Source organism: Nothobranchius furzeri, chromosome 2 (assembly GCF_043380555.1).
Source record: "Nothobranchius furzeri strain GRZ-AD chromosome 2, NfurGRZ-RIMD1, whole genome shotgun sequence".
Taxonomy (NCBI): domain Eukaryota; kingdom Metazoa; phylum Chordata; class Actinopteri; order Cyprinodontiformes; family Nothobranchiidae; genus Nothobranchius; species Nothobranchius furzeri.
In genome coordinates, this window is record NC_091742.1 from 84,366,243 (window position 1) to 84,385,780 (window position 19,538).

General features: G+C 44.1%; 1 protein-coding gene across 3 annotated transcripts in view; it reads left to right on the plus strand.

The window, feature by feature from the left end:
- The window catches only part of LOC107376923 (fibroblast growth factor 11), a 176,487-nt gene that overhangs the window by 17,893 nt on the left and 139,056 nt on the right, over positions 1-19,538 (plus strand). For 2 of the 3 annotated variants that reach the window (XM_015946249.3, XM_015946250.3), the window contains exons 3-6: positions 12,715-13,044; positions 13,659-13,852; positions 13,945-14,157; positions 14,241-18,017. The exons of the other annotated variant lie outside the window; for it this stretch is intronic. In XM_015946249.3, the coding sequence (XP_015801735.3) occupies positions 12,715-13,044; positions 13,659-13,852; positions 13,945-14,157; positions 14,241-14,840 (1,337 nt within the window). In that variant the 3' untranslated portion in view covers positions 14,841-18,017. Of the gene's footprint in view, positions 1-12,714; positions 13,045-13,658; positions 13,853-13,944; positions 14,158-14,240; positions 18,018-19,538 lie in introns of those variants that run through there. 3 annotated transcript variants of the gene reach the window in all.

Sequence of the window (19,538 nt, forward strand, 5' to 3'; positions counted from 1 at the left end):
CATCGCTCCCATGGACTCGGGTCTCTGCTCCCGGAATGACTCTATAGTCCTCTCTGATGGAAACGTCCACTCAGAGACATCGGTTATAGGTTTAGGTTTAATCTCTGGCTGTGAAACCAGCTGGGACCATTTCCATTCCTGCTCTATTTGCTGTGTGTGTGTGTGTGTGTGTGCGTGTGTGCACCATCATCCATTAAAGGGTTAGAATTAAAAATGAAATTGCGTCCTTTGGAAACACTTCAGACGTCCCGCAGAAGCGTGGAAACTGTAACAGACATATTAATTGGTCATTTTTCATTTCTGCTCCTCTAAAAACTGAAACCAGAGGTATTTCAAGGATTTTTGTGATCGTTTCTTGTCTGTTTGACCCAATTTATCAGAGACTGATTAAACCAAACAGCAGCTAACTCATCCAGGACGGATGGTGGCTTGTCCCTTTGACGTTTTCTAAAAATCTCTTCCTGTTTGCTTTTATCTTGTAAAAGGAGTCGGCTCTCAGCTGCTACAGCCCAGAGTTAACTACGGAAGTCCGTATTGCTGTTAAATTTATAACATTAGATATTTTCCAGCAGTTGGCATGAATTTTAGATCTTTTGGACGATTTTCATTACTGTAACCAAACTAAAGGGATTTAGATTATTGATGGGAAGTTTTTAACGTAATAGTTTCCTCCAGCACATTATAGTGGTTTCTCTGCTCCAACACACTAGATTCAGTGGTTGAATCACCCGGGAAGAAGAAGAAGCCCGTTGATCACCTGCTGATTGAAATCAGGTGTGCTGAAGCAGAGCTTAAACTGAAACGTGCTGGAGTGGATACCAGCTCTCCAGGCCTGGGATTGAATTGCCCTGCTCTAGTGTGTGTGTGGGTGTCTGAATGGGTGTGTACTTGTCTTTGTATGTTTAAGTGGGCAAACTTTGACTTAAACCTGTAACGTATGGACATTTCCACACTGTGGGGCCATTTTGTTGGTCCACACAATGCTAAGCACCCTAACACCTGGTTTTAGAGGTACAGTGTTAATTAACTTTTAGTTTAGGTTAGTTTAGGTCAGGCATAGGCATAGTGGAGTCACCAAAATGAATGGAAGTCAATGGAGGGCCAAACATTTAAGTGTGTGCGTGTATGTGTGTTAACTGCAGCAGTGTGCCGGTAGACAGCAGTCTGCTCTTGTTCGAGAAATAAATGAAGCTCATGAAAAAGGAGCTGATTCTGCAGAGAAATGTGAGGATATTAAGGCGATGGCTTTGGTGGCATAGAGACAAGAAGCACACGTTTTATTTGTGGTCTCTGGGCGTGCTCATCGTTTTTAAAACACCCATCAACTCTTGTTTCTTGCTAAATTTGCCACAGCGGGTGGGCCTGACGCTGCTGCAGATATTAAACTTTAAAGCCAAGTTTTGTCCCGTGTGACATCCAGCTGATGACTCGTCTCTACATGAAGAGCCCACGTGGCTCGCTGCCACCAAGGCTTTGTGCCCGTGTAACAGGATGAGAGGGATCATGGTAGCAGCTTTGCGCCCCCAGCCATCGCGCGCTGGATTGATTCGATGCCCTGGTTTCAGCCCCTGCTGGCTGTTAACCGCCGACGCTAGAGCTCCCACAACCCCTCCTCTCATGGAGGCTTGGAAACGTCCGCGCCTTACCCCTGACCTGAAGTAGCTTCTCAGTCTCTCTTCTAAATGAGCAAAAACAAGAGAGATGAATCCAGAACTGCAGCCCCCAAGGATCTGAGCCATCAAACTATACAAACTTAAGTAGTCATAAAGGGATTTGGAGGCTTGAGTTTCTTTCACATCAACTGTAGAGTAAGGACGGATTTTGGCTCTCAGGGGAATTACGGTTCTCTCAGAATTAAAATCTAACAAGAAAATGATAAAACGGTCCACTTCTGCTCAACGTCTTTCTGCAGATTACACCGTGGTGTCAGACTTAGGCTATCCTACTGGAGCAAGTTACCAGACATGTCAGATTTATGCAGATTCATGTAGTTTTGCTTTATCAAATTAACGAATGTCAGAAAGGGTGTTCTTATTTCAGGGGTTTTCTATAGTTCTACGGGAGCCCAAAGAGGTCAAACACTGGTTTTTATGGAAACAAGGTAAGCTAGCCTCTTACTCGGCTACAACCAAGATGGTCGGAGATGTATTTTCAGTTTTTAGTCAGAAAATTAGCCCAGATGTTGCCACAAAAGGGGCGGGGCATCAACTAGTTACTGCAGCCAGCCACTAGGGGGAGTTTAGGTTCTCTTTAGCCTCAATACCCAGAATCAGAACTATTTTTTTCTTTTTTTCGACAGTCGCAGCCCAACAGAGATGGTGGTTCTAGCTTTCTGTTGGGGGTGAATTAATTTGTTTGGCTCTAATCTAGAACTTTGCCAGCAGGTGTCACTTAAGCTTTAATACCAGATCAAACTGTGGTTCCTTTTCCTTATCAAAAACAAGAAAGAGACAGGTTTTGTCCAAACTCAGCGGGGGGCATTTATTTACACAACTCATCCATACATCACCAACACTTCACAGGGGACAGCGTCCAGCTTCGATCTAAACACCTCGGCTGGAGATCCTTCTGCAAAAGCCCACTCCCCTACACCACGCAGCATCAGTTATACTATTCAACCCCCACCTCCCTTTTGATTCTGAGAAATGATGGGGTGCTACTTCCACATCCTAATATGGTCAAAAGTAGTTGAAACTTACATAAGCTGGGCAGATCAACATGTTTTTGGAGCATGTACTCAGCAGCTGGGCTGCCTGATAACCGGCTGGCATTGATAAGCAACATGTCAACATGCAGTACACAAAACACTGCTTTTAGCTCCTACAGATCCCCCCCATGGGGGTGTCCACCCCCATTAATAAGCTGGCTACATAACATATAACTTAACACATAAGTGAACGTTAACATAAACCAGTAAATGGGTGTCGAATGGCAAAATGACAAATACACTACAAACTTCAACCAAACTATATAGGCATATATGTAACGACGAAGTAACTGCAAACCAACACTTGGATGAGTACACAAAGTAAGTATCAAGCTTCAAAACACAATATGGAATGTGACGTCTTTAACCAGCTCAGTCACATCAAAATGCATGCGCAAACTGTAAGGGGGCGAAAACCTGTCCGCTGTTCTTAACAGGAAAAATTCCCCCTTGACCTCCTGGCCCCAAAACAGGACGGTCACATAAAGCACAGAGTGAGCATGCAAGCCTAGCCTAAGTATATGGCAGACATTAGGTAACAGTGAATTAACAAAAGAACGCACGTAAGAGAAAACAAACTGATGAAACCTTCCAACAGAGAACAAAATCATAAGCATGATCGAGCATTAATTACCCTTAGCAATATTGCAACCAGTAACTGTACGTGAATATGCAATCAAAAATACAAACTCATGTGAAATAAATGATTGACGTGGATACTAATGAACGACTAGATGATGTCGCTGTGACTAAACCTATAAAAGTTAAACACAACAGGAGGTGTAATGAATATACTCAACGTAACAACACAACTGCTCAACTGAAATAGAGAACGGAGTCAGAGTCCCAGCTGCAGAACTGAAAAAGAAATGGAGTGAAGAAAACAGAAGAGTCAAGTTCAGTTTTATTGATGACTGCTGCAGGGGTCTTGCCGCTGGAAGAGGACTTTGAGGCCGATTCCTTAGTCGAGTGCATGTAACCACAACAGCAACATCTATGATGAGACGCAAAGATTACTCCGCCGTTGTCCCATCAGCCGTCCCATTCTTCAGGCACATTGGGTGTCGTGCTGAGTCCATTGCGGCCATTTCCATTTGCACATATTGAGACGACGCAGCAAGGTTCATTTGGGCAGCCAGAGTTCGCTCCCACAGTCTCCTCACAACAGGTAGGATGCAACATGCCAATAGAGAAATCAGAATTAGTACTACTATTGCACTAATTCCTGCTTTTACCAAAATAGCTCCCCACTGACCCAATTTGAGGGCTAAGGAGTCTAAGGACCAGCTTTCCCTGCCTGCATTCTCCTTCAGCTCTATCTTTAAATCTTTCAATTTCCTCATGCCTTCAGTAAATGCACCATCAGGGGCCGTATTACTTGGAATGTAGGTGCAACATTCTTGCCCACTGGAGTTCAGAAACTTACAGAGCCCACCTTTCTCGGCCAGCAACCAGTCCAAAGCCTGGTCATGCTGCAAAGTCATTTTGACTGTGGCATGAAGTTGTTCACCCAAGAGGCCAAGGTTATTTACTGTGTAATTTAAGATTCTTTGCTGATTAAAATAAACATAGTTGATCCATTTCACATTCTTATTTATTGTTATCCAAGGAAGAATTGACTCTAAACCTGCTATTACCTCATCTCTTGCTTGAAATTCTATGGGAATTCCTGTTGGCAGTCCTATGGCGTTTAAATGCACTTTATGATCAAACACATCATACCTCTTTGTCCTACGTCTATTGGTAATCTCCAACTGAAGTAATTCACTCACACCTTCATGCAAGATAGTCACTGGAACTTTCATACGTACTAGCGTACACAACCCAACCCAAAAACTTGGCAAAACATTCATTAGAACATCACCACCACACATCCAGTAGCTGTCGGCCACTGGAATGTCTTGCTCACCTATGAGATCCAGAGTGGGGATCGTCATCGATATGTTATCACAGTCCTGACTAAGAGTTACAGGGTTTTCATACCAAACAGGGGTATCAATGAGAAGTGGCGTCATATTTGCATGCGGGAACCAGGATAATACCCAAGTGACGTTACAGTTGACAGATGTATTACCTACGTCCACTCCTCCATCGTCAGCGAAACCTCCGCTTGCAAAACATTCACAATCAGCACTATAATCAATTTTGTAGTCCGTTGGAGGACCATTTTGGTCTGTTTGGATCGCAAATTCAGCACATTCCTCTAGGATGTTATATTCTGCATATTTTTCAACATATTTGTACTTATCTCGTGTACCATGGAGCAATCTGCATTGGAATCCACACAATGGCATCTTAAGAAGAGGTGGAATCTTTTTATTTATCTCTATTACCTTTCTAGTCTTACATGTGCGTTGTTGTGTAATGGCACACTCACTAGAAGTATACTTTTCCGGAACAACCTCAGGTAACATTCCGGGTGCTTGAGCGCACACTATGCAGTCATTAGGAGTCATTTCTCTCGTCGTATACAAAGCCCATTTATACCAACTATTTTGCATGGCGGCATCCCAAAGCCTATCCTCTATCGGCAATGGTCTGCCCGCTCTAGGGGAGATAGGTCCTGTGTTACTCCCGGGCCTAGGTCTAATCGGCCCAAATAGTGGCTTAGGTACAGCTTTGCGATTGGTCACTTCTTGTTCATTTTGTCCTTTCTGAGTGAGATTACGAACATGGTTACCACCAGAGGTTGCAGTGGGAAAGCCAGATTTCACAGCTACACCTCCTGTGGGAGTTGTAGTACTGACAGGTGGCTTAGCGGTTACGCTTCTCAGCTTGCTAATCGGCGTTGTTTTAGATCTTGAAATCAGTGGAGTCACTAGCTGTAAAAGAGAGGAAGAGCTCCAGTCGGCCCTCACCTCTCCGACAGGGGCTGTGGTAGTCAAAACATCAGGGATCACAGTAGCAGTAGCGCTAGTAGTTAAAACATTACTTGGAACTGTGGTTATAACACCAGTTTTAACAATTGCTACGTCGAATGCAGGCAGGGATGCCGACCTATGTTGCATCCGGCCTGCTGAATTGTACTTAACTTGATCATGGTATGCTGCCTCGTCGTTGACCAAGTCGTCTGGCGTATGCTCTTGTGATGGGTCGACGAGTTGCTCCTCGGCCATCGTCTCCATCTTCACCTCCTCCAGCACCATCATCAGACCCCCTAGTGTTATCCAAAACAGAACTGTCATCAGGCTTAGCACGCCCTTCTTTCCTCCGGCCATCATGCCGGTTTGTTACGTTAGGCACAATACTGCCCTGAGTTTTGTCTTTGACTTTCGTGCAGTGCGTCAGATGATGCCACGTCGATCCTCCTTCGACCTGGACTGCTGTTGGCGTTGCTCGAACCACTTTGTAGGGACCCTCTCGTCGCGGTTCGTGCCACTTCCTCCTGAAAACTTTGATGTACACCTGGTCTCCAGGAACTACCGGCCCGTCTGCGCCTGCGCTAGAGACGAGCTCCTTTCTCTTTTCCTGCAAATAGATGGCTTTATGGATGCTGGTTAGTTGCTTGATATAGCTTTTGAATTCAAGCTCTAGCTGTTCCAGCGAAGGCCCCTTGTGGGGTCCTCTAAGCTGAGGAGCTGGCATTGGCCTGCCTGTTAGGACCTCATGAGGTGAAAGATGCGTGCTTCTGTTAGTTTGCATGCGATAGCTCATTAAGGCAAGCGGCAATGCATCAACCCAGTTAAGGTTAGTACAAGCACAGATTTTGCAGATTTTAGACTTCAACGTCAGATTCGCTCGCTCGACCATCCCTTGGCTCTGGGGGTGATAAACTGATCCTAATCGTTGCTTTATCCTTAGTTGTTGCAACACACCTTTAAGGACTTTTTCAACAAAAGCAGGACCATTGTCCGAGCTTATTTCCGACGGGATACCAAAGCGAGGAATCACTTCTCTGACTAGAAACTTTACCACTGTTTCTGAACCTAGATCTTTAGAGGGAACAGCTTCGATCCACCGACTGAATCTGTCAATGATCACCAGCATGTACCGTTTCCCATGCACAGACTTAATCATGTCAACATAGTCAATGACCAAATGTTTGAAAGGACCTTCGGGCACTGGAATGTGTCCCGCTGGGACTGTGATGCCCTTTTTTACATTGTTCTCAGCACAAATGTCACACTGATCTATTACTTCCTCAACCATGGCTTTTAGGTATGGTGACCAGTAACCTTGTTTGTTAAGTCTTTTCAGCACCTCTGCACGACCACAATGATCAGGACCGTGGCTTTCCGAGATTAGCATCGTCAGCAAGGAGACAGGTGCAACGATCAAGCCCTCATGAGACCTCCACAAGCCGCTTGAGTCCATTGTTGCACCTCTTCTTCTCCAACACTGCTGCTCGCTTTTCTCTGCCTTTTCCTGAATCAAAATGATGTCTTCTGGTGTTATTACAGGTTCTAATGATATTACAGGTGTCAAAATGGCTTCTTCACACCTGGAGGCAGATTTTGCCGCCTCATCTGCTGCATTGTTGCCTCTGATGACATCACAGTTACCCTTGCGGTGCGCAGGGCACTTTACAATGGCCAGTTTCGATGGAAGCATCATTGCTGAGATCAGCTCGTTGATCTGCTTTCCATGAAGGATGGGTGTACCATCCGTCTTCTTAAAACCTCTTTGTCTCCACACACTTCCAAACAGGTGACAAACACCATGGGCGTATGCAGAGTCAGTGTAAATAGTTGCTACCTGGCCACTTGCCAACTTGCAAGCTTCGGTCAGGGCTTTGAGTTCCGCTAGCTGCGCAGAACAGGGTTGGTTACACTTTTCAGCTTTTACTGTTTCAAATCTGTCATCTACTTTTTCCACAACAGCAAACGCTGCATGGTTTCCTAAGTAGTCTCTAAAACATGAACCATCAACAAAATAGGTGACATCAGATTGGTCGAAAGGGGTAGATTCCAAATCAGGCCTTAGCTTAGTGTATCTAGATACCTCGGCTATGCAGCAATGTGGTTCTCCTTCAAACTCAAAGGGAACACTGTTAGCAGGGTTTGCTGCGGTACACCTCTTTATGACAACGTCAGGATATGTCAGTAGTGGCATATACTGCAGGCATCTTGCTTGGTTTAACACAAACTTCCCTCGGTTGATTAGTTCAGATATTTTGTGATGTGTGTAGATGGTCACAGGATATCCCATTGTTATCACTGAGGCTTTCTCATAAGCATAATGCAAAGCAGCCAATCCTTGATAACAAGGATTTTTGTTTTTAGTTTACACAATGCATCTCTTCCTAGTAGATTAACTGGAGTTTGGTCTGAAATCAGAATTGGAATTACGATTTCACTGTCATCAACTGCTAGTCTTACTGGAGCTGTTAAGGGGTTTATTTGTTTTGTTCCCGAGAACCCTGTTGTCTTTACGCTTTTCTCAGACATGGGGAGATGAGTTGCATAATTTGATTTTATGCATGAGTAGGTTGCCCCAGTATCTACTAACATTGGGACCGATTTGCCTTCTATTTTAACATTGATCACTGGTTCTTTATTGGCGTTAGCTATTAAAATTGGTAGTTGCTCCTCCCCCCCAGGGCCCTCCGGGCATCCCTAGAATCCTTGTTGTGCTGCCCATGGATTAACTGGACCTCCTCTTCCCCGGTTTGGTCGTGTTCCACGACCACGCCCAGACCATTCAGGGTTTGGAATTGGATTCGGACAGTCTCGATACAGGTGACCCATCTGGCCACACCCCCAACATGAACCTGGAAGTGGGGGTCGGTTCTGCTGCACCCAGCCTTGTCGAGTTGGGTAGCGATTGGGAAAACGATTTGGAAATCGTCTCTGTGGTCCGGGCTGCTGTCTACCATACTGGTTTGGGTAGACATTGATAACCGGTTGAGATGGAGTTTGAGGCGGGGCCACAGCTGTCTGCAATGCTTGGGTTTGACTGTCACTCTTGCTGTCACTTTTCTCCACTGCCGCCTGGGTCTTCGCCTTGTGCTGGAGATCATTTATGTGCAACTGCGTGAGTTTTCTCTGAGCGCACTTTTCTTGCTCAATCATTTTGTTATTGTCTTTCCGATAGCGGTCCACTGCGTGGACTACATGGTCTCTGAACTGCACATGTGGCATTGAGTCCAGTCCCACAACATCCTCCAGTTTGTCTCGCACAGGAGTCGGGAGAGCAGAAATCAGGGATGTTCGGAACAGAGAAGTCATTATCGGCGTCCCCTCAGGACCCTCCTCCGTCTCCAGCTTCCACCGTCTGAGCTGCCTGTCAACAAATGACGCAGGACTCTCAGTCTCTGAAAGTGGCTCACCTTTCAAAGCTTTGGGGTCAATCCTGTTGGGATATGCTGCTCTTAGTATGTTCCAGAGTGCATTTCTGTATGTGTTAAACTCCGTGCCGTCAGCCATTGGGTCCAGCATCCATTGGACTCCATTGGATGCTAGCAATGTTCCCATAGCTGATGTCCCAACAACTCGAGCCAAAATAGCTTTGAGATCTCCAAGGGCAAGCATTAGCCCAGTTGTCTCCTGTTCGAAGGCCCCAATCCACTTTCCAGCGCCATTTTGTATCTCGGGCAGCCGTGAAACCAAACCAGTGAGGTCGAGGCTCTGCCAGGGAATATAATTAGCTCTTGTGCCCTTAATTAAAATTGGGTACTGACCATCATTAGTGTATCGAATAGGTGGTTTTAAGTCATGTCTGGGTCTCAGATCACGGCTTTCATTGCTAGGACCTGGTTTTTCCTTCTCTTGAGTCAGACCTGTATTTGGATCACCACGCTCTGGTGAGTGAATGCCTGGTTTGTAAAAAGGCTTGAAATTTTTCTCCTTGCTTGTGCTAGTGGTGTTCTCACTAACCTCATCTGAATGTGTGCCTGTGATGTGATTTAAGGATTTCCGCAGGCCTTCAGATATGTCCTGTATAATTTGGTCAACATCGTTTAGCTCATCATGTGCATCCTCATCCTTGTTCTCAAGGTCAATCCAGTATGAGTTAGCCTTCGGTTGCCTTTTCAAAAAATCCTTATGTTCTGCAAAACAATCAATCTCCCTTCGTCCTTCTTCCCTTACCGCTCGACGTTCTGTACTGCAATATTTTGGATGCGTTCCACGAGGTGGAGTTGTTTGTTCGAATTCTCTTTCCTCACTTCCTTTTGCATGCTTTTCTTTGCCAGGTGCTTCATCTGATTGCTGTGATGTTGTTAATTTTAAAATTGCATTGTCAACATCTAAACCCTTAGGACCTTTGTCGAATGTGTCGCGCAAATCAAAATCTCCCGTAATTGTAACGGTTCCCAAAAGGGGATACAGGCCCTCTTCTGATGGGGCCTTCACTTCCTTCTGGGGTTTGTCCACTTTGTCTTTCATTTTAAGGATGGCCTGTTTAAAATTCTGTCTGTAAATCTTTCCTTCATTCCTGAATAAATCCAGGATCTGAATTTCCTTTTCTCTTTTCTGCTGTCTTTTCTTGGACCCATCTGCTTTATGATCCTGAATTCTCAATTCCAAATTATCGCACGCCACTACGTCAAAAGTGCCTTCAGATGGCCACGGATTGCATAGTTTTCTCGTCCGTTTTGACCACTTCTCTGACATGTGCTTTATCTCTTTTGCTAAAGCCGGATTCTTCGCTGCCAAAATTCCTGCTGGCGTGACAGACATTTTGAAGTTTCAGTGACACTATTATTCCTTTGATTAGTTGACTAGTTTGTTTATTTATAATCTCCTGAAAATAACACAAGAATTGAAAGTTGAAACAGATACTGGTGACATATGATGCTGTGGTCTTGAGTAATCTGTTGTTGCTCTGTTTACACAAATGTTGAACAATTTATCTTCTTATTGTAAATGCCTTAAAATCAAATCTCTTCTGATGTAACACTAAAGTAAAGTTAGTTCAAAAAGCTTTAGTTATTGTTGAAAGAAAAACTTAATGCCTGAAAGTTTTTATAGGTGAACCTTTTAAATCTGGATTCAATATGTATTATTTTCCCTTTTTTTTTTTTTTTTTTTTTTTTTTTTTCCTCAGCAGCTGTGCAGTGGCAGGCTAAAAATAGCCTTATGCTGAATCTCAAGCTTGTGTGTGAGCAAAACTCAGCCCACAGGGTGGGGTTTCTCTACGCCCTCTGGCTCACCAACCTATCCACACACAGAGGTGGAGTCAGAGGCGGGATCGCCTCTGTACTTCTGTGTCTGTGCGTGTGTATGGAGAGGACAGCTTGTAGGTGGAGCTTTGCGCTTCTGGACTGGCCCCTCTGCTCAGTCTAAACTTGGGTCTGACAGCTCAGGGTGTCTACGGAGAAACGAACACGCTGACGACACCCAAGAGCATTCAGCCTTCAGATTTTAGCAACTCTCATACAGCTTTATAACATCACAACACAGGAAAAAGTCAACCACAAGAGAGACCGAATCAGCAGAAGAAGAATCAGCTTCTCTCCAGTTCATCCAAGCAACAGCCCAAACAAGATCAGAGTATTTGACCTTTCACGAGTAAAACAACCACACACAGCAAAGCTTTCACACTTGCATAGAGATAAGAAAAACACACTTCAAAGCAATTTGACACCGAAGCATCATTTTATGCCACACACTCAACACGCATAAACATTATTATTTATTTATTAATCATAATCTATATTTCTCATATTTCACATTACCCAGCTGGTAAAAATAGTTATCATGCTTGTGCACTTCAGCATATATTTTTATTTATATATATGTCACTCTAAAACTAATTATTTTAACTTCTGGTTTTCTGTTTAAAGACTAATCAGAACAAGATCACAGACTTTGAAATTTGTATAACATTAAACATCAAAATTTGGCACTGCAGTGAACAATATTGATCTGTATTACTCCTTTGTTTTTCTTTTTTCCTCTAATTCTCTGGCGCCTGACACACCTTCTCAACTCACGCACCCACTTCTCAACTCGCACACACTCTTATCTCCTCCACACACACACGCTTATCTCACACGCCTGTCCCACCCACAAAACTTCTCTCACAAACACACTCACACAAACAAACAATTTCTGAGCTCTAGAGTTGTTTACAGCCACTTTGCTGCAAACTCTGACGTCAAACATATCTTTGCCAAAAACTCATGAAATTTACCAATCCCCGAGGATTCAACCGAATTACTGGCAAGCTTATCTGTCACAACTTCAGCGCTTTTTCTCAGATCCCAATCTTATCCCGGCCTCACCGGGGCATACTGGATCTCAATTGTCGACCTATTACTTGTCCTCCCTGGACTTTTTTTATCAGCTGTCAAATTCTATTCCAATTCTCGCTGTCCCAGCTTTTAATTTGTCACAAACTTTGTCCGTCATCAAAATGACTCAGCTGACTTCACACATGTGTGAATAATTTCACCGCTGCTCTGGACAAATGCCTCTTCTTGTTATTATAACTTCTAATTTATGAGAAGGGCATGTTTTTTCTCTCAGACCAGTTCTCAGTCCACGGAATAACTCCAAAATTGAACAAAAACTGTTCTTACCTAGGGCCCAGAAGTTTATTCCGTGGGCTGCGAAACGATCCGAAGAGCACACCTCTACTTCCCGCTTCGTGGTCGCCAAATGTGGTTCCTTTTCCTTATCAAAAACAAGAAAGAGACAGGTTTTGTCCAAACTCAGCGGGGGGCATTTATTTACACAACTCATCCATACATCACCAACACTTCACAGGGGACAGCGTCCAGCTTCGATCTAAACACCTCGGCTGGAGATCCTTCTGCAAAAGCCCACTCCCCTACACCACGCAGCATCAGTTATACTATTCAACCCCCACCTCCCTTTTGATTCTGAGAAATGATGGGGTGCTACTTCCACATCCTAATATGGTCAAAAGTAGTTGAAACTTACATAAGCTGGGCAGATCAACATGTTTTTGGAGCATGTACTCAGCAGCTGGGCTGCCTGATAACCGGCTGGCATTGATAAGCAACATGTCAACATGCAGTACACAAAACACTGCTTTTAGCTCCTACAAAACATCCCCTCTTTGTCCAACTTGACTCTCATTTCTGATTTGGACTTGGACAGGTTTAGTCCAGAAGGTGGACCAGCGCCTCCCGGTGGCCAACGAGTACCTGCTGCTGTCAGGTGGCGCAAGAGAAGGGGTGTTGGACCTCAACCCTGAGGACCTGGGGGAGTACGCCAAAGGTGCCGACTTCGACCTAGACTTCACCCTGCTGGTGCCGGCCTTAAAGCTCCACGACCGTAACCAGCCCGTCACGCTGGACATGAGGCACTCACCCCCGTGCCACTCATGGCTCAGTCTTCGCCTCTGTGACTCCAGCGTACTGTCTCGTTGGAGCGTGTGCTGCCAGGAGGAGAATGGACTCCTGGCTGAGGAGGAGGAAGAGGAGATGGGTGAGTAGGAAAGTGGTAAAAGAGGTAAATGTAGAGTAGAAATCAGATAAGTGATGATGAGAAGAACACTGATAAAGACAGGTACTCGGACCCGCATTAGGTCGTCCTTCACAAACAATCCTCCTCAGAAATGAGAGAAATGGACTCTGAAGCGTTTCAGAGCCAAACTAAGCAGCGGAGAGCGTGATGAGAAACAGCGGTTTGCAGATTACTCCTCAAAATCAATCTACCACACGCTGCTGAGTGTGGGGCTTCAGGATGGGGAGGTAACCACTTTTATTGATAGGAATCTGTTCGACTTTCAGGAGTTCATAGAAAAGCATCATCTGCTTTCTCTGGATGGAGTTGAACATTTTCCTGCTGGAGTTTTTATTTTATACCACTATAATTGTTGAGTTGGTTTAATCAGGCAGAAAGTTTCACACCAGAACCGGTCCTGACACGAATAAACTCCCAATCATCTCTAGATGGAAGGATTCTGTTTTATTAGAATCAGAGGACTTTGGAATAAACTCTTTCCGCCCCTGGCGACTGGCAGTAATGCTCCAACATGGCCACTAAGCGGTGGTAATGCACCGTGCTTGGGGTATAAAGTAATGTCCTTGTCTGTCCAGGTAAAGGCTCCATCCCCTCCCTGGACTCTCCTCAGTCTCTGGACGGCTGCTACTTCTCTCCCTCCTTAGTGACGGACTGGTTCTGGGCGGTCGTCAGCGAGGCTGTGGAGGAGCTGAGGCGCAGCCCCCAGCGAGGCATCCCGACCCCTGACCGGCTGGAGAGGAACGGACCCATGACCACCATCATCCTTCAGGTGGGGAACCATCACAACCTGTAAATATCTGTGCTTAAGGAGCCAGAATTCCAGACCAGCTCCATCGTTGCTCTTTTGTCTCCCCCCTGTAGGCGGGATCCAGCCGGGTGCTGTACGACCTGCTGCCCGTGGTGTCGTTCCGGGGCTGGCCTGCTGTGGCCCAAGGCTGGCTGACTGCCAACCACTTCTGGGATGGCAAGATCACAGAAGAAGAAGCCATCTCTGGGTTCTACCTGCTGCCCTGCTGCTCCCCGCTCGGTGGTCGGCCCGACAGGGAGTGGAGGCTGGCCTTCTCTCGCAGCGAGGTGAAGACGTCACCGTTCGTCTTCTACTTCTGTCCTATTGTTGGTTGTTTATTCTAGTTCCGCCATTTGTCCCTCTGGACCAGGTTCAGCTGAAGAAGTGCATCTCGTTCCCCATGGCCCAGGCCTTCCAGGCAGCCAAGGCCGTCCTGTCTCGGATCTTGGCCCGCCCCCGCACAGGCCTTGGCCTCTACCACCTGCGCACCCTTCTGTTTTGGGCCTGTGACCGACTTCCAGCCGCCTACCTGTCCTGCCCAGACCCAGAGACTCCTGGCCGCCTCCTTCTCGGTCTGTTGGATGACCTGGCTCATTGCATCTTGGGTAAAAACTGCCCCAACTACTTTCTGCCCCAGTGCAACATGTTGGAGCATCTGACTGACAGCCAGGCTCTGCTCGTCGCCAGGAAGCTGGCCCATATTCGCTCGGATCCCAGCGAGCACCTGCGTGCAGCTCTGGACCAGGCACGGCAGGCGGGTCAGCTGAAGAAGGAGCTGACGGCTAGCACCAACGGCCATGGCTCGCCCGGGCATCACCCGGCCAACGGCATCATCTCGCCTTCGGAGGACAAGCTGGCGCAACGGCTGCAGCAGCTGGTCACAGAAAACCCCGGAAAATCCATATCAGTCTTCCTGAACCCCGATGACGTCACCAGGCCGCACTTCCGCATCGACGACAAGTTTTACTGAATCCTGCGAAGGCGGGTTTAGTTTAGAAGCACACTGAAGCCTCCACCTACTGAAGTGGATGGACTAATCGTCAGACAGGTGGGAAAAATGCACAAAAGCCTCCTGAATGACTTCTTGCTGCTTGAGTCTTAAAACCAAAAACACACTTTTCCTCCATCTGAGAACAAACATCCAGGTTGATGATGTCACAACCTGTTTCCACGGAGGTGGCCCTCTCCTAACGAGCTGGCCTTATGGAGACTAAACTAAGTAAAGGGCCCTCTTTGGTCCAGCAGAATGAAAACAGACTGTGTAAACATTTGCCTTAGGGAGTTAACATGTCTCGCTCTAAAGAAACCATTCTGCCAACTCTGTTTCACACGGGACGACTAGAAATGAACAAAACAAGCTGATGTAACTGATTGTAATGGAAGCAGGTCCGCCGAGTCTTCGAGCAAAGAGTCTTTTATTTACTCTCACCGCTCCATTTATGGTGACTTTTTCACAATTTTTTGAACTTTCTCAGGTCTTTTGAAGTGTTTAATTCCACTTTTCGTCACTCGGAATGTAAAAAAAAAAATCAGCAGATGCATATCCACAAGAGTCACAATCTGGATTTAAGGCAGGTTTTCTCCTTTGTTCTCCCCTTCGATGCCAAATAGTTTAGTTAAACTGCAAAATCAGTTCATCCTGGTGGGATGAGAGTTTCAAATCGATCTGATCCAGACGAAAAACGGATAAGCTGAACTCTTTTCATAGCAAGCTGCTATTCTGTGAACTGGTGTTTGCAGCTGTTCGAGTTTTGATTTTTAAACTGCCATGAGACGGGAGACGATAACAAAAGTTGACATCCATAGTAACAAAGATCTATAAGAAAACTCTTTATAAATACAATCCTATGGGTCTAATGGGACCTAATCCTCTAGCCACTTACAGGTTCTGTCTCTAGGAAAAGTACCATAGTTCTCAGTTGTTCAGTTTAATTTCTGTCAGAAGTCACCATATTTTACCAAAACTGCCACAGATGCCAACTAATGATGTCAGTAAACAGGAAGTCCTACTAAAGTAAAAGGAAACCCCCACAAAATGGAAACTGTTAGGAAAGTCATGATGGGTCATTTGTAACGAATGAGTTTACACTGACGAGCATCTCTTACCATTGAAGAAAAACTAACTTTGGGGCAAAGGAATTTGGAAGTAATTAGGACACAAAAAGAGAAAAGACCATTTAAATCTCTCAGATCCCGGACAAGCCCCCAAAATGGGAAGTTAACCATTTTTGAACATTTTTTTACTATGTAAATGGATGAAAAAATAATTAAGAAAACATGCAATTTAAGTCTAAATAAGCCAGTTATAAATCAAACTCATAGTTAGAAGCTAGAGGTAAAAGTGGGAGTACACCTGAGCAAACAGTTACTGTAGTGTATGAGATGTTGGTACTTTTTAAGGTTGCGCACATTTCAGAGATGCAGAATCATGATTATTACATAATGCAAACTTCGTTGATGCAGAAATATTCTGAAAAAGGATTTATACTTTTCTCCGAAATGGACAAGAGTTTATGCAACACTTCCTACTGAAACAAGACAGTATAATTTATGTATTTTTTTTCACACAAAGTATAGAAAATTATCATTCAAATCCAAATTAAACACTTGTGGATGGTAAATTTGATTTTTATAGTTCTCAGCGATAAACACAATAATACCTATAAGTTAATAGTTTAGTTATTCTTCATTCTTAAAACTTTTTTTCAGTGTTATTTTTGTTCTTAGAGACGTTTTGCTTATCGGCACTTTTTAGAATCCAGAGTGAAAGGGTCAGATTCAGTTGCAGCTCAGGAGCTGCTTAAAGGCTAATATAAGGAATAAATCGAGATACTTCACAGTAAAAATGTCCACCAGGTGCCCTGGATGACTTGGATCTTTGTAGAAACAATAACTGGTGTTTTCCTAAGACTTGACTGATTCAGCTAATTGTTGCATGTCTCCTCTGCTTGGTTGGTTCTTTTTAATGAGCTGCGTGTTGCTGTATAAAGCTGATGTTTGGCCAGATGTTGGGATTCATCTCCTCAGCTGGAGGCGGTGGGGGGGTGGGGGGGGATCCTAAAACCTACATAGTTTGGTTTGATTTTCAGTCGACTAATATGGGTTAAAACAAAGTAGATAACCTTTATTAAAGTGTGTTTCTGTGTAAAAATGATAAATTACAGTGTTGCCTTGAGTGTGGGGGCTAAACCGAACCACCAAGGCTAAAGCAGTTTGCTGCGGTCTTTAATGCCATAAAATCCAAAGAAACTCACTTCAGAAAAGTGGGTTATCTATCAGTTTTAAACATTATCCCCAAATAAACCAAGTTAAAGTTGGAATTTACTGACTTTACTGAACCCTGTTCTTTATAAGGGTATGCTTATGGATAATTGCTAACAGCTAATGGCTAACAGCTAGTAGCTGTTAGCCAATGGTATGCTTCCTGAACGATTGGGACGTTGTTGGTGGATTTTAAGTCTCCAGATGTGATGACTACTGAACTATAAATGTGGTTTTTTGTACAGCTGTGTGTGTGTGTGTGTGTGTGTGTGTGCGTGTGTGGATTTAAACCAAAGTGTGTATTTTCTGTGGTACAGGATATCAGAGGATGTTTTCAGCACTTTTTTTCTGACAAACCTGGGCCTTGTTCCCAGAATCTCTTAAGTCCTACAAATAAATCTAAATAAAATCATGTGACTGGTCTAAATGTGCGTAGTGACTGTAAAAAGTTCTCCGAGCTGTCTTAACCCTAACAGGCAATGAGGGGATGAACTCCAGTAACAATCAGCTGCTTTTTTATTCTGAAAGTTTTGTAAACAAGTTGAGTTTCTAAACGTGATGGGACGTTGGCTCCTGTGGTTTATACTCCTGTATGTGAGCAAGTGTTCCGATCAGGGATCGCATGAAGCCCAAACATCTCAACTCCTGCTGCAGATCCTGAACATCTCCATGATTCTGTTGTGGATTAAAAGACACGAATGTATTCACCTATCTGTAAATCTGAGGATAATTTGTTATCTGACACTGAGATAATCTCTCCACTCCATACTGAATTATGTATTTTCATGTCTCTTCTTCCTGCTGACTGCTTTGTTATATTTATGATTTTTGTTTTTTTAATTATTGTTTGATCTTTAGCATGAAATAAATCACTACAGTTGCATAATCCCTTTGCTTTTTAGTGTTTTGTTATTATTCAGAAACTTAAAAGAAACTTTTTGTGCAAATATCCCCCTGGGTGCAAGGTTTAAACACTGCAGCTTCATTACGCAGCCAACAGAGGGCGCAACAGCATACGTTTTAAATAAAAACCCTTCAGTGTCATTACAGTCTATGGTGTCACCACACCACGGATACTCGTTGGTTGTTTCACTCTAGAGCTGTGTCTAAGTAAAGAAACACTTCTAGGGGATTTCTCAAAGGAAATCTGTAATTTATTACTCATGGAGGCTTTAAAGAAATGAAAAGCCAGACTTATCTAAATAAGTTAATTAAAGCTAAACAAGTCACATGATAAATCAAAAAAGTATGAAAAATGTGAAAATTGACTCAGGATGATTAACAAAAAGGAAACCTAAATGATTGAACATTAAAAGGTATTTGTCACATTTTATTAAAAAATATTTCATTGCAATTCTCACAGTTGAATAAGAATGTTCAACTTTGAGTCAATCACATTTAAAGAAATAATCCCATTTAGACAAATAGTCCACGAGTTGTAAATCCAAGGCTTTTATTTTGTAGGAACTGAGATGACATTTACACATCCCCAGCATTTCTCTGTGATCAGTTATGTGATCCAAGGCCAGATGTTTAGGGAGAAACGCTCTTCAGCTCACTTTCATCAACACACACACACACACACGGATTTAAAGCCGTAATCTGCTGAAGTCTATTAAACAGATAATGATGCGAGGAACCCACTGGGTTGTGTGATTACAGATGTGACGAAGGTTTACGGACCAGAGAGGACATTTCATGCACAACATGTGGTTGAACTGGAACCAGATTGGATTAGATGGAGTCTACTGGTTTGGAGTGTTTTGTCTTCGTCTGTCTCAGGTGTTTTTACTCTCATGACTCTGCGTTCCACATGTTCTCTTATCGGTTCTGTTTATGTCGGGTTTTTGTGTGGGATCTGCCTCCTCTCACACCTGGTGCTGCTTCTCCTGTTTTCACACCTGCACCCCCTTAGTCATCATGTCCCTCCGTATATTTAGTACCCGGTGTTCTTTAGTCACATCTTCATTATTGGACCCTTGTGGGCTCCCTGTGTTTATGGCTCTTTTGTTTTGCTGCACCTTGATCTTTTTGTTTCAGACGTCCCGTTTGCAGTGTTTCAGAGTTTTGGACATTTACTATTTATTCCCGTCGGCCTGCTCAGAGATGAACAGTGTGACTGATTAATAAAGAAAAGAATATTAAAAAATGTAAAAACACATCCTGGACGGATATCTTTCCTTTGTTTTTTTCCGTCTGTGACAAAAATGAAAAAATCTGTCAATTTTGAAGGTATCAAAGGAAAATTCCAGGTTTTCCAAAGAAAATTTAATTTTTTGCTTGTAGCTTTTTGAAAAACCTCAGTTTAAAGATACCAATGTTTATTTCTGATTGATGAGCTAACGGCTAGTGTCAGCAGGGCCATAACAACTGCCGTTTCCAGTCTTCTGTCTACCACCCTCTGGTG